This window comes from Meleagris gallopavo, chromosome 9 (genome assembly GCF_000146605.3).
Source record: "Meleagris gallopavo isolate NT-WF06-2002-E0010 breed Aviagen turkey brand Nicholas breeding stock chromosome 9, Turkey_5.1, whole genome shotgun sequence".
NCBI lineage: Eukaryota > Metazoa > Chordata > Aves > Galliformes > Phasianidae > Meleagris > Meleagris gallopavo.
This window is the reverse complement of record NC_015019.2, coordinates 17,820,292-17,832,486: the sequence shown is the minus strand read 5'-3', so window position 1 is coordinate 17,832,486 and position 12,195 is coordinate 17,820,292. Positions and strand designations below refer to the sequence as shown.

At 44.9% G+C, this 12,195-nt stretch overlaps 1 protein-coding gene across 1 annotated transcript; it reads left to right on the top strand.

Annotated features, from left to right (window-relative positions):
• Positions 1-805: 805 nt before the first annotated feature.
• Positions 806-6,997, top strand: LOC104912228 (mastermind-like domain-containing protein 1; the record flags this gene model as incomplete). Its single annotated transcript, XM_031554715.1, has 2 exons — positions 806-2,533; positions 4,954-6,997. Coding segments are annotated over 2 exons (1,737 nt in total), but the record flags the coding sequence as incomplete, so codon positions are not given.
• Between the last annotated feature and the right edge of the window lie 5,198 nt (positions 6,998-12,195).

The following is a 12,195-nucleotide window of genomic DNA, read 5'->3' as shown; positions in this document are numbered from 1 at the left end:
GTGATAGAGACATTATTTTTAGTTTCAGTTTCTTTCTAAGCAAAATGAACTTGGCTTATTTTTCCTCCAAAACTTGTGGATTTACCACTACACCATTTCTTAAAGTTGAAGATATTTCCATCATGGTATTTTGAAAATACTTCAGTTTTTACAAATAAGTTGTGTCCTAATGTGAATTAAGCCCTTACTGCCAGAGACTTAGGAAAACAAAGAAAAGTTAAGATTTTAGCTGTTATTTACTGTAAAGAAAATCTAAACTGTCTGTGATTAAAAAAAGGTTGAAAGCTGAAAGTCTGATTAGACAGGTAATTGAGATCTTTTTGTTTGTTTGTTTGTTTTAGTTTGTTTAGAAAGCATGCCAGTTGTTTCAGAATAAAGAATGTAAAACAACTTAGTTGTCTCAGGTCTGAATTTAATCTGAGTCACTGGCAGGAGGTGGCTAAATTCAATCCAGGGTTTCATTCATTTCTGCCATTGTCTAGACCATGAAAATGCTGGCATGCTTGTTATGCAGGGAGTATACTGTCTTAATTGAGATGATACCAGAAATGATTTTAAAAACTTCTATTACAGTTCAGATGACAGGCAGTGTTTTATAGCTTTAACACCTGTCTTAAGGCCAGCATGTGAGATCGAGCCTTTGTCTGACTGTAACTCATCTGATTTCAGTGAAGTCACACCCACTTAAATCCTGATTGAATTTGTCTCACGTGATTGGTTTTTTAATTGTGCGGTTTAATTTTCAGTTTCTCCAACCCAGTGTTACAGTTTGGAGCTTTTGAGCACGTTAGAGTAAGATCAGTAACCATTTTTTCCATTTTTATTTTCCCAGTTACAGGGATCCATTAAAAGAAAGCTGGAAGATGATAGCTCTCCTGCCTCCAGTGGTGTGCCTGATGTCATTTTCCCAAATGACAGTAAAAGACTTTGTCTCGACGATGTAACCCTTTCCATGGGCCAAGGTACCAATCCCAATGTGGCATGTCCAGAAATGCAAAGTACTCCATTCTCCACCAGTCACAGCACTTCTTCCATGGCAGTCACAGGTCATTCAGTGCTCTTGGAAAACAATCACATGAATGGTAGTGGCATCGGCTCCCCATTTTCTGTGCCACCCAACACGGAAATAAATCAGAAGGGGTCAGTAGGAGGGCAAGGTAACAGCATTGTCCACTATGATGAGAAAGGAAACAGCCTACAGTCTGTGGACCAGGAGTTGCAAGATCTGTTGGAAGAGCTGACAAAGATGCCTGATCCTTCTCCCAATGACCTGGATCTGGAGAAGATTCTGGGCAGCAAGGCTGAAGAGCCACTTGGGCTGAGTCATTCTCAACCAAGCATAAGTAGCACTCCAAAGTCCTCCCCGCAGACTTCCCACTTGGAGAACCATGTTGCTAACAAAGACTTTTCCCCAGGCTGCAACCCAGCCAGTGGAGGATCTCCTCAGATGAGGCCATCATCTGCTGGAGCTAACTTCCAGGTTCCTCCCTCAAACAAACCTGCTGCATCACCCATCTCTGCAGCAGCTCAGAGCAAGAACCAGCCACCACCCATGCTTCCAGTACCCTTACCCACCATACCTGGCTCCAACTGGCATGCTCAGCAGCTGAAGCAGCTGGCAGCTAGCAAGCAGGTGTCTACTACAAAGCAACAAGTACAGGCTCCTAGCTGGCCATCTATGTCTCCTCCTGGTCTCTCTCCTCCTTATAGGGCAGGATCATCCCCCCACCATCAGCCTTTTAGTCCTCAAAATGTTATGGTATCTGGTATGCCTGCTAATAATTTACCAGGAAACAACATTCAGAGTCCTCAAAACACTCTGCTTTCAAGCATGACTTCCAGCAGCACCCCCTCCAATGGCCCCTCTCCTCCCTACGGGTCTGAGAAGCTTTCCAGTCCAGCTCTGAACCAGCAGCCCTTCAGCCCACAGAGCTCCATGCTGCCTGCCCTGACAGCAGCCAGCTTACCAGCCAGCAATATTAAAAGTCCGCAGAACAACTTGGTTGCCAGCATGGCTCCCACAAATACTGGACCTTCTCCACCATACAGGCCAGAGAAACTGTCAAGCCCTGCTCTGCATCAGCAGCCCTTCAGTCCTCAAGGTCCATTAATCTCTAATATCACTCCCAACAACAACCCCACAAGTATGCAGAACTCACTTTTTAAATCAATGACTACAAGCCAGTCCAAAAATATGAACATAATTATGCAACAGCCATCTGCTAGCTTACAGCCAGGTCTGGTGAATGAGAGCCCTGTTAACCAAGACCAGTTTTCTTTCAACAACACCAAGCCACTATCTCACTTTGCCTCGGAGTCAGCTACTCAAAAGATGTCACCTCTGACAGCAGGACAAGGGCAGCAGTCGCTCATTCACTATCTCCAGCAGCAGCAGCAGCAGTCTCCAGCCGCCCAGCAGTCCCAGCAGGCTAACAATAGCCAGTTCCTGCAGCAGCAGTTCCGACAGCTGATGCAGCCACATCGGATGCAGAGACACATGCAGTCTGCCACACTGCCATCTCAAAACAGACAGGTGAGTGTGCTTCTTCTGTCTTGCTGGGCTTACATGCAAATGTTGAGTTACGCATTTGCTTCTTTTTGCTTCCCTTTGTGTTTCAAATGTGACGTCGTTAAACTTCTGGGGTGTGCACGGTGTGTGAATGGACAACGTCCTGGAGTTATTAGAAGTAACTTTGTTTATTTCTTCAGTTGAAATGTACTTTAATTCCATCATGCGCTGTCACTTCTAGCCCAGTGGAGAATGTTGTGCTATTAGGCAAAACCCACTTCTCACTACTGAAATAAGTTATGTTTAAATGTGCAGATTGTGTTCTTCGGTACATTGTAAGCTGTAGAGATGTTCCCATAATTTGTTTTCCATCTTTTTTTTTTTTCTTTTTTTTTTCACCCCCTTAATGCCCTTGGCTGATTTCATCTCTGTGTTATGTTTCCGAGGCCAGAAAAGATCGGGGGGGTGAAAAGTGAAGTTAAAATATGACTCCATGATGGACAGCACGTCAAACAGTACAGCATCTGAATAGCTAAGAGGCAGACTTGAAATACCTGTTGCCGGCATTTGCCAGAAGCAGTGTTCTGCTTTGGATGAGGGCCATTCCCCACCCTTTGCTAAACTGCAATACCAACTGAGCTGGTAAACGCAAAAATGTGACTGGCAAGATTGAGAAGCAGCTTTGGTTTCTCTCCAGCAACTCCCTTCTCCTTGAGACCCAAGGAGAGGTGCAAGGCACTATCTCCTACTACCCCAAATTAGAGAGATTTGCTGAGTGTTTCAGGGCAAGGAAGGGCCTGGGGACTCAGTCTGAGAGCTCAGGTATGAGCAATAAGTGGCTGTCTTTTCACTAGGAGGAATAATGGTAGGACACAAACGGAACCTTGCCACCAAAGCCAGCTTCAATTAGGCAGAACCAGCACTTTGACAGCAGAATCCTTAGCCCAGCTGTGTGTGCACGCTTACACGGACTCCTCATGGTGGGCTGAAATGCTTCTGCCCCAGTGATCTGGAGGCTGATCTTCAGAGCTCTGCATGGACCTGTTCCAGAGAGCTGTGCTTAGATGGGGAATGCAGACCCTGAATTCCTGTGCTTTCCTACCTCCTAGGAGTTCAGATCTTCTAGAGATGCATTTCTTCAATGTGGGTGGCTTAGTGTGCAACTTTTTTTGTGATAGCAATGAAAAATAAGCAGATAGTTATAAACATCAGCTTTGTAGTGGTAAATTCACAAAGTGCATTTCCACTGTGCCTCTCTGAGATCGACCCAAAGTTGTGTAAACCCGGTGCTCCCCTGCTTTGATGAATGGCTGGGAAGGCTCAGGATCCCGGCGAGTGGACACACAGCCGAACGAGTGAGTTGTTGCAGCTTTGTGACTTAGTGCTGGTCGGGGGTTGTACACTGGAGGCAGTGTGAGTGAAAAACATTCATGGTGTTTCACTGCACTTCGGACAATGGCTGCGAAGTTGTTCAACTGCCACGACACAATCTGTTTTGATCCATGTCCATAACCTTTGAGCATGTATCTTTTTTCCGGCTCTACCGCTGGATCTGTGGCATCACCACGGCCCTGCTGGATTCCTGAGGTTTCCTGTGCCCTCGTTTTTATCTTACACCTCCAAACTCCCGCAACGAATCTCTTTAATTGTCCAAAACCAGCCCTTTTCAGCAGCTTTCCCACTGCTCTGCCTGTGCTGCGTTTCCAGGTGCTTCTCACTGTCAGAGAGGTAGCATCATCTGGTGCCTATCAGTAATTATCAAGGATGATAAAGACAGTGATTACAGGCAATGAGCATCTTACATTTTCAGATTAGTTAGGTAAGCTCCCGGTGCCTCCCTCATTTTACAAGTAAGACTGGTGCACTAATTATGCACCAGATGACTGTGCTTTGGTTTTACAGTGTGCTGAGCCACCTAAGAAGAATGGTGCATGTTCAGGAGCTGAACATTTTGCTGCATTTTGATGATTTTACTGTAAATCTCATAGGAGGATGTGGAATCCTAGTGCTGAATTAAAAGCAAATGGCAAAAAATGATTTTTGAAAAAATGAAAATTGAAAAGTATTTGAGGTGTGAAACCTTAAAATTCTGGGTTAGTTGCTGTTTGTTTGAATCTAGCAGGTAGGTCTGTTATTTGTCTGCAAGAGATCTCTTATCCACATTGAAACATACTGAAATTTTGGGGCCGGCCTGCAGCAGTTCGGGTCAGTGATAATGTGGTAGCAGCAGTGGCTGTGGGGTCAGTGTCCAGCAGCGCGGCTGAGAGCCCACTTCGAGGTTTTTGGAATCTCGGTGCCAGCTCTCTCGTGAGGCTGGTAACAAATGGGGCTTCTCAATCACAGAAGAGTTGTTTCATTAAAACACAAAAAGATTCAGAAAATGAGAGACAACTTCTGCATCTTCAATAACCAGTAACTGTCCAATGGAAAATTGCCTTTTTTAGCCTCATTGACAGAAACCCACTCAAAGAAAACCAGCAGAGTTCCCTGGGATGTTGGTTGGCATTTGAAAGTCATCCCCTCACTCTATGTGCACGTTTGGGAATGCGACTAACATTTATCAGAAGAAGGCCTGGCGCTCTCATCTTTTGAGCAAGAGGTGCAGCTCGATACAGAAGAGTGTGGATGGTGGCCAGTTGGAGGGAGAACAGTAAACCGCACAACGTGATCCTTGTCGCAGGAGAGCAACAGGTGGGAGAGCTGTGGCTGTGCCACAGCCCAGGGTGAGCCGTTTGCTGATCTGTTCAGGCGAATTAAAGCAAAGGCTCCACGTCCCAGATGCTGGCTTCCTCCTGGTGCCTCCCAGCTGCAGCGTGTGGAACATAATGGTGTATCTCTTCGGTGTAATCAGTCTGCATCCCAGAGCCTGGGTTGCCTGGACAAGTGGCAAATCTGATAAGGTTTGATCTTTTCACGTCTGAAGCGCTGTGTCTTTGTCGTTGAGCGCTGACAGATATTGATTTAGGCACCAGCAGTTTGCGTTGTGTGATATTGCAAAGCCTGGTGGTGCTCACAGTGCTCCTGTGGATATGTGCAAGTTTTCATTACACTCATGTACTACTGGTGCTTGCTGAGTGAAATTACACTCAAAGGTCTGGACTCGTAAATCCAAAATACAAAGGTGGTATTAAGTGCCGGAGAGCCTCCCGAGCTATCCCCTGCTGCTTTCTGGGCTGCGGCTCAGCCCCCTGACTTTCTGTTGGCTGGCTCCGGCTGTGTGAAGGCAGCATCTGCCCAGGCAGGTTGAATAGTTGGGCATCTCCCGCATTTTATGTCTACATACAGCTTGTACTTGCAGATCCTCTCTTTTGGCATGTCGGAAATACTGGGTGCAGTTGTGCCTCCAGCTATGCTGGTATGACATCCCTGAGTTCAGAAGAGCCATTCTCTTGTTCCAAACGATGTAAGAATAGTAACGGGCCCTCGTGAATGGAAAGAGGAGTTCTCCTGCTTGTAGGAGGAGGAGCTGGGGATCACTGCATTTAAACCTTTGGGGGGCTGTGAGTTTTCCATGCCCAAGTCTGTGTGAGTTAGTTTCAGAGCCCTGGGATGGGGGCTGCATTGCCCACTGCTCTGTAACACACTTTCAGACAAGACTCTGTGTAAAGGCTTGTTTTCTTGGGGGGACATGGCTAATAAATAGCTATTGTTTGGGTGTGACACACTGTGCATTTCTGAGCTGCACTTGCTCTGCGGGAACCAATTGTGCTATTCTTAGAGCTCTCCACATTTCTGCTGACATCCAGATAGTTGTATACAGGGTGCCAGTGGAGGGTATGTTTGTTTCAGCTCCACTGCCAAAAATTATGGAAAAGGAAAAAAATTATAGTGGAAGAAGCATAGAGAAAAATCTTGCAATATAAATAGCTGTATTTTATTGTGTGCTGACTCTATGTGAGATATTGAAGAATGTGATGAATTTTTTTTAAAAAAGAACTCCGTAAAGGACTTGAGACTGTTTGTTTAATTGTGGTAAAAGAAGCAATAGAGTATCTGGGTTGGTGGAGTAAATCACAGGCTGCAGAAACACCAAAACCCTCAAGCTTCATTAAACATGCTAGAAGGAAAAAAAGTGAACAAAAAGTCTTCCTTCTATGCATGAGCTCTCTTAAAATAGAAACAAAACTGCAGAAGTACTGCACTGTTATAAAGAGCAAACTGACCCAGAGCTTAGATGTTAAAGGTTAAATAAATATAATGGAATACAAAATTCAGCTTTTATTAATATAAGAATAGAAATGTACACTGAGTTGTGGTGTATATACAGGGAAAGCAATCATGTTTTAGTGGGGATTTTTGAGATGTTGTAAATTTTCCTAATACACAAAACAAGCTGTGATATCTTGTATTATTAATAAGACTGGAATCCCAGATTTCATCTGCAGTTTCAGTCTTTCCCCTGTCCCTTCCCTGCCCCGTCCCTTTTGTCTTTAAGCGTCACACTTATCTAACTGTGAATGAAGTTCTGCTTGGTCTTTCCCACTGATCTTCCCTTTTGTCATCCTTCTCTTGTTTCTTCTCTTTTTGTTTTTCTTCTTCCTTCTTCTTTTCCTTCTCTTTTCACAGGGAAGACTTTTATATATATATATAGTATATATATATATATTTTTTTTTTTAACTAATACTGCAGAGTAGAAAAACAGATTTGATTTCAAAGGGCAGTGATAGCACAATACTCGAGCAAAGCCTTTGAGGTAGTGGAGAGTTTTTGAAGGCAAAGGAGCAAGCCCTTCAGCTAATTAAGTGCTTTTGACTGGTCAAATAAAGGAAGCTGGTGATGAATCTGGATTGCAGCAAGCAAGCAGTAAGGCTGAGCCTGGAATTTGACCTCTCTGCATATGTAAAAACATCTCGAACGGTCATTTCTGAATTTATATTTAGCATTGCCATTGCAACAGTGCTGGTATTTTTTGCTCAAACCCAAAGATTCCCCTTCCCAGAGGAGCCCAACAGAGGCTATTGCACAGCTGACTCCTCCCTGCCCCACCACTACGTCATGTTGGATGGCTCTTGGAAAGTGAGGAGGAGGCTTTTGGAAAGACATGGCTGTTGGCCAGCCATGCCAACAGTAGCCCAGCATTTTCAGAACTGCAGAAGATAAATCAGGTCTGATCTTCTCACCGTGCTGCTCTTTTGTGTTATTTTTTAAATTGCATGTGTCTTTCTATGCTGCCTCATTTCAGAACATTTCCCTGCCGTAGCTGAGCCTTGCTATCCATGTCTTAGTCTTCACTGTTCTTTGGTGTGCAGACAAGTTGCTTCTGGCACCTCTGCTCAGCACACGGGTCGTTTCTCCCAGTTAGCCCCCAGTTAGCTCCCAGCAGAGGGACCACAAAGTGCTGGCTGTGTGCAGGCTGACCTGGCAGCCGCCCTTGTTTTGGTGGAGAAGAAAAAGAAGAGTACTTAGCGCGCCATGAACACGCAGATGGAAATGGGACATCCCAGAGAAACACAGGACGGGTCACTGAATGACAACAGGCTGCTTTTATAGTCTGTCCTCATGCCCAGGACATGCAATTAAAGCAACAGACAGTTTTTTCCTTTTTCCCTGCAGTGGGGGTAGGAGAGAAGCTCTTCTGTCAAACATACGGGGAAAGTGGTGTTATCGTGCTGAGTGTTTGATTCATTTGATGTGAAACCAAATTCTGGCACCCACGTGTACCAAAACCTCTCTGATCCTGCCAGCTGGGCCAGGTTCTCTCTCCCTGGTTTTCCAGATGCCTTGGTAGGTTTACTCGTGGGCTCACAGTGGCTGGGTCAGGCCCCAGCACCTGCGCTGTGCCTATTGCTGCAGTGCACTGCTTGCACCCTCACTTACACTTCAGTGCACCCATCATTCCTGCACCAAAAAGGTGTGTTCATAGCGCAGTGTGCTGATGAAGAGCAGTGAGGGAGCAGTTTCCATAACCCTACTGTACACCCAAATCTTGCTTCATCTGTGCTGCAAATTCCCATCAATCTCAGAGCATCTGAACACCAATTTCTGTCCCACTTCTGGAAGATTCATTTGTTCATTGTCTGTATTTTTGCAGCTTGTGGGGCTCGCCTCCAGCTAAAAGCAGCCTGGCATTCAGAAAACGTGCTCACCTCCCCAAATCCATGCCCTTCTCACTCTCTCAAATTTGCTGCCTAAATTAACAGTTAATTTTAGTACTTTTTGTGGGGATATTGTGAGAGCAGTGGTTGTGCCTCCCTTTTGGGACGGGGGGAGAAGAAGGTTTGGTAGTGTCGCACAGCCGTCTAAAATTGCATCTGTGCTCGCAAGGCTGAGGCACCAATGGCTAATTAGCGATTGGAATGAAAAGTAAGCAGATGAGTCAGGCAGCCTTTGGAGGGCAATAAATCAGGTGGTGCCGCCGGGCGGCAGGGCAGGGTGATGGGAGCTGCCCACTTCATCCTGCTCGGCTCCGCTGCCATTCCTGCCCTGCTGCAGTGAGCACTGCACGCGAAATAAAAGCACAGATGTGTTTTGTTACGGATGCGATACCTAGAAATAACTTTCCTGGTAAAGTGAACTCAGTCTCTTTTTTCTTTTTCTCTGGGCGTTTTGGAGAAATTTCAGTGTGTGGGTGGGGGAAACAAAGCAGTGGCTGTAAACAGGAACTGATATTGTCTCCGTGTCTGAATGGAGAGAGAAACTGAACTGGCTTCGTCGGTTCCCTCGTACATCTGCGAGTCTGGAAACACTGGGATGATTCACAGTTTGCAGATTAATATAGGAGCAAGCAAAATAGGGTGAATTAGCGGCCATTAGAGATACGCTCTGTATGGCAAATGTTCCCCTAGAACAAATGATGTTTCACGAAGATTGCTTAGAGGAAGAGGTAATGGGTCTTAAATACAAATTAGAATCAGTCTCGTCAAAGCTGTTAACATTAAGATTTGAAAGCCAAACGCTATTACAAGCTGTCTTCAAAAACTCTGGCCGTTTAGGAAGTGTATCAGTCTGCCGTGTCGGCGTTGCAATATTTCTATCTCAAGTACTCTGGACTATTTCAAGCAGCCTGCACTAATAATTGATAGAAACTCGCAGTCAGAACGGAGCAGCTTTTCTTAGGGCTTTGAAGACTAATCACTGTTACATGTACGTTTTTAGGTTAAATCTTTCACAGCATATCTAAAGGCAAAAATTATCATATCAGTCCATAATTCTTAAAAGCTCCCCTGGCAATTAACAAAAAGTAACCCTGTATTACAGTTTAACCCTTTGCATATGGGGATGTGAAAAGAACAAAATAGGAAATACATTACTGCAACATAAATAGTGTTCTCTGTCTGATCGGCATAATGATTTAGCACTTCTCCTTGTAGTAATGAAAATGAGATACCTTAAATCAGCATCAGGCAGATGCAGATTTGGTTCTGGACAACCTGTGCCGAAGTATTTTTCCCCACTGGAGAGTTGTTAAGAACTCACTGAAGGAGGGGGGAGCCTTGTGAAGCAGATGGGGCAGTGCGATATCCCAGTCTGACGCAGTACATGAACGGCTTGATCTTGTAAAGACTCAACACACACACCTAAATTTACCCAGCGGGAGGTCATCCCAGGACGACTGCGGGATTATTTCTGAGAGCAAAGTGAATCATGTATGCTCGTCTTTGTATGCTCAGCAAAGATCAGAGGTGGAAGAAGAGGATGCCTCAAAGGGCAAAGTAATCATTGGCAATGGCAGTTCTGCTACTGAAGAAAGGAGTTGGAAGCTTTGGTGACCCGTGCCTGCCTTAGTTCAAGCTTGCATTTGAATAATTTTTGGCTCTGTGTCTTTTTGGGGATCATACCAGCATTTTGTGAATGTCCCAGCCTTCGAAGAAGTTGAAGTTTTCATCATTATTTGCAGCCGTCCAGGCTTCAGTTTTCCAGTTGCGGGCAGCAGGAGGAAGAGCTGCCCCTTGTAGGAAGACAAGCTGCCCCTCCATTGGGCACAGTATAACAAAGGGACAGGAGGGGAAAAATCTGACCTGGGGCTTGTTTCCTGTCCTTTTCTTTTGTGGTTGTGGGCTGCTACTGTGAATGTTTCTTCCCTACCCGGAAAGATGAGGACATACTATTCTGGGGTAACAGTAGTACGTGTCCCTGTCATAAACCTATTTCTCTCACTGCTTTAAGACTCGGGGTTTTTGGAAGCTTCTCTCTGCCTAACGAACATGTTTAACATTTCCTTTACTCTCCGGTGTTATTAAGTATAAACTGTTACTCTACTGGATTGAAGTGTGGTTTACAAGGCGCTCGCATTGGGATAGTCTGTTTTCTTTTACAGTTGCTCCAAAGGGCACACTTAAACAGTGAATGAATGGTACGAGTGGTGCTTATTTCGGACAGCCTCCTTTTCTCCCCCTTTCCTTCAGCAGTACTTCTGCTTTCTACGTGGAAAAGCAGTGCTTAGCAGCACAGATGCAGAGTGAGGGTGAACCACTTCTTCTCCTTTCCCTCTCCTCCCAAGAGATATCCCGTGACTTCCTCTATTAGCCCATTAACCGCTGCAGCTCAAAATTCAGCCTGATCAAAGGAGCAGAACCAAGTTGAAAAGTGCACATTCTAGCAATTGACTTGACTGTTTATAGGTTCCCCGTTGAGCTCATTTAGAACCGGGATGAAGCTGTTCTCCCGCAGGTCTGCTCCTTGGCTCGGCAGCAGCGCTGCACTGGGTGCCACGCTGGGATCCCCAGCGCCCGGATGGAGGCTGAGTGCCCTCCTGGTGGCTTGGTGCAAGGCCTGCGCTTGGCTTTAGGTTGTGCTTCAGCTGCAGGAAAAGCCAAGAACCTGCTAGCTGAAGGTGCCCGCAGTAAATAGTGATGATTCGGTGTTTTGCAATGCACGCGTCAGGTTTCTGTCTCTTGCAGCTGTCCTTCCTGGGTCGCGAGTGGGAAGGAAAGAATTAAAAAATACGCAGGGGAAATTTGTAAACAACGTGAAATTTCTTGTAAAAGTTTTCTTTATGATGTGATGACTCACTTAAGGAATACAGTTGTTTTTAAAGCCTATTTATACACGCAGCTAGAAACCCATGCTGTTTTCTGTCATTAACAGTCTTGTTGGTTCTTGTTTGCTGAAAGCAAAAATGCAGGCTGCCCATACCTGTGCTGCTCTCTGCAGATTAACATCTGATTTTGCAATCTGTACTCCTCTCAAATTCCAGTCGATTTAGACGGGAGTTACGGGTTCTCCAGGAATACAGTGTGGGGATCCTGATGTCATCAGCTGCGATTCTGTGGTTCCCAAAAGTGTGCTCGTATTTCTCGGGGAGAGATTCACTCGATGTGTAGGTTCTTATCTCATTAAAGTGAGTTATTGTTACCGAGATGTGAATGGCATTCTATTATCAGAAAATATTATGTATTTAATGGTTTAAGAGTACTTAAGGTCAGCAGAAACACAGAGCCACTGATAACATGACCATGGGCAGTGTGATGGCCCTGAAAAAGGAGTAAATCTTTCTTTTACTGAAAAAAGGTGCTAGACATGTCGCCGTTCTCCCATGGTTCTGGACTTTATCTAAAAGCTCCCATATTTGTTATGCTGTATTTTCCATTTGGGAAAAGAAATAGCCATTTAACAAGATATCTTTCTTTTATTATTAAGAAAAATATTATGACAGTGAAGGGGGGAAATGGACAGTCCATTTCATGCTCAGTTCAGTCTTTGCTTTTTTTCTTATCTATATAGATATTTCTTATTATTTATATAT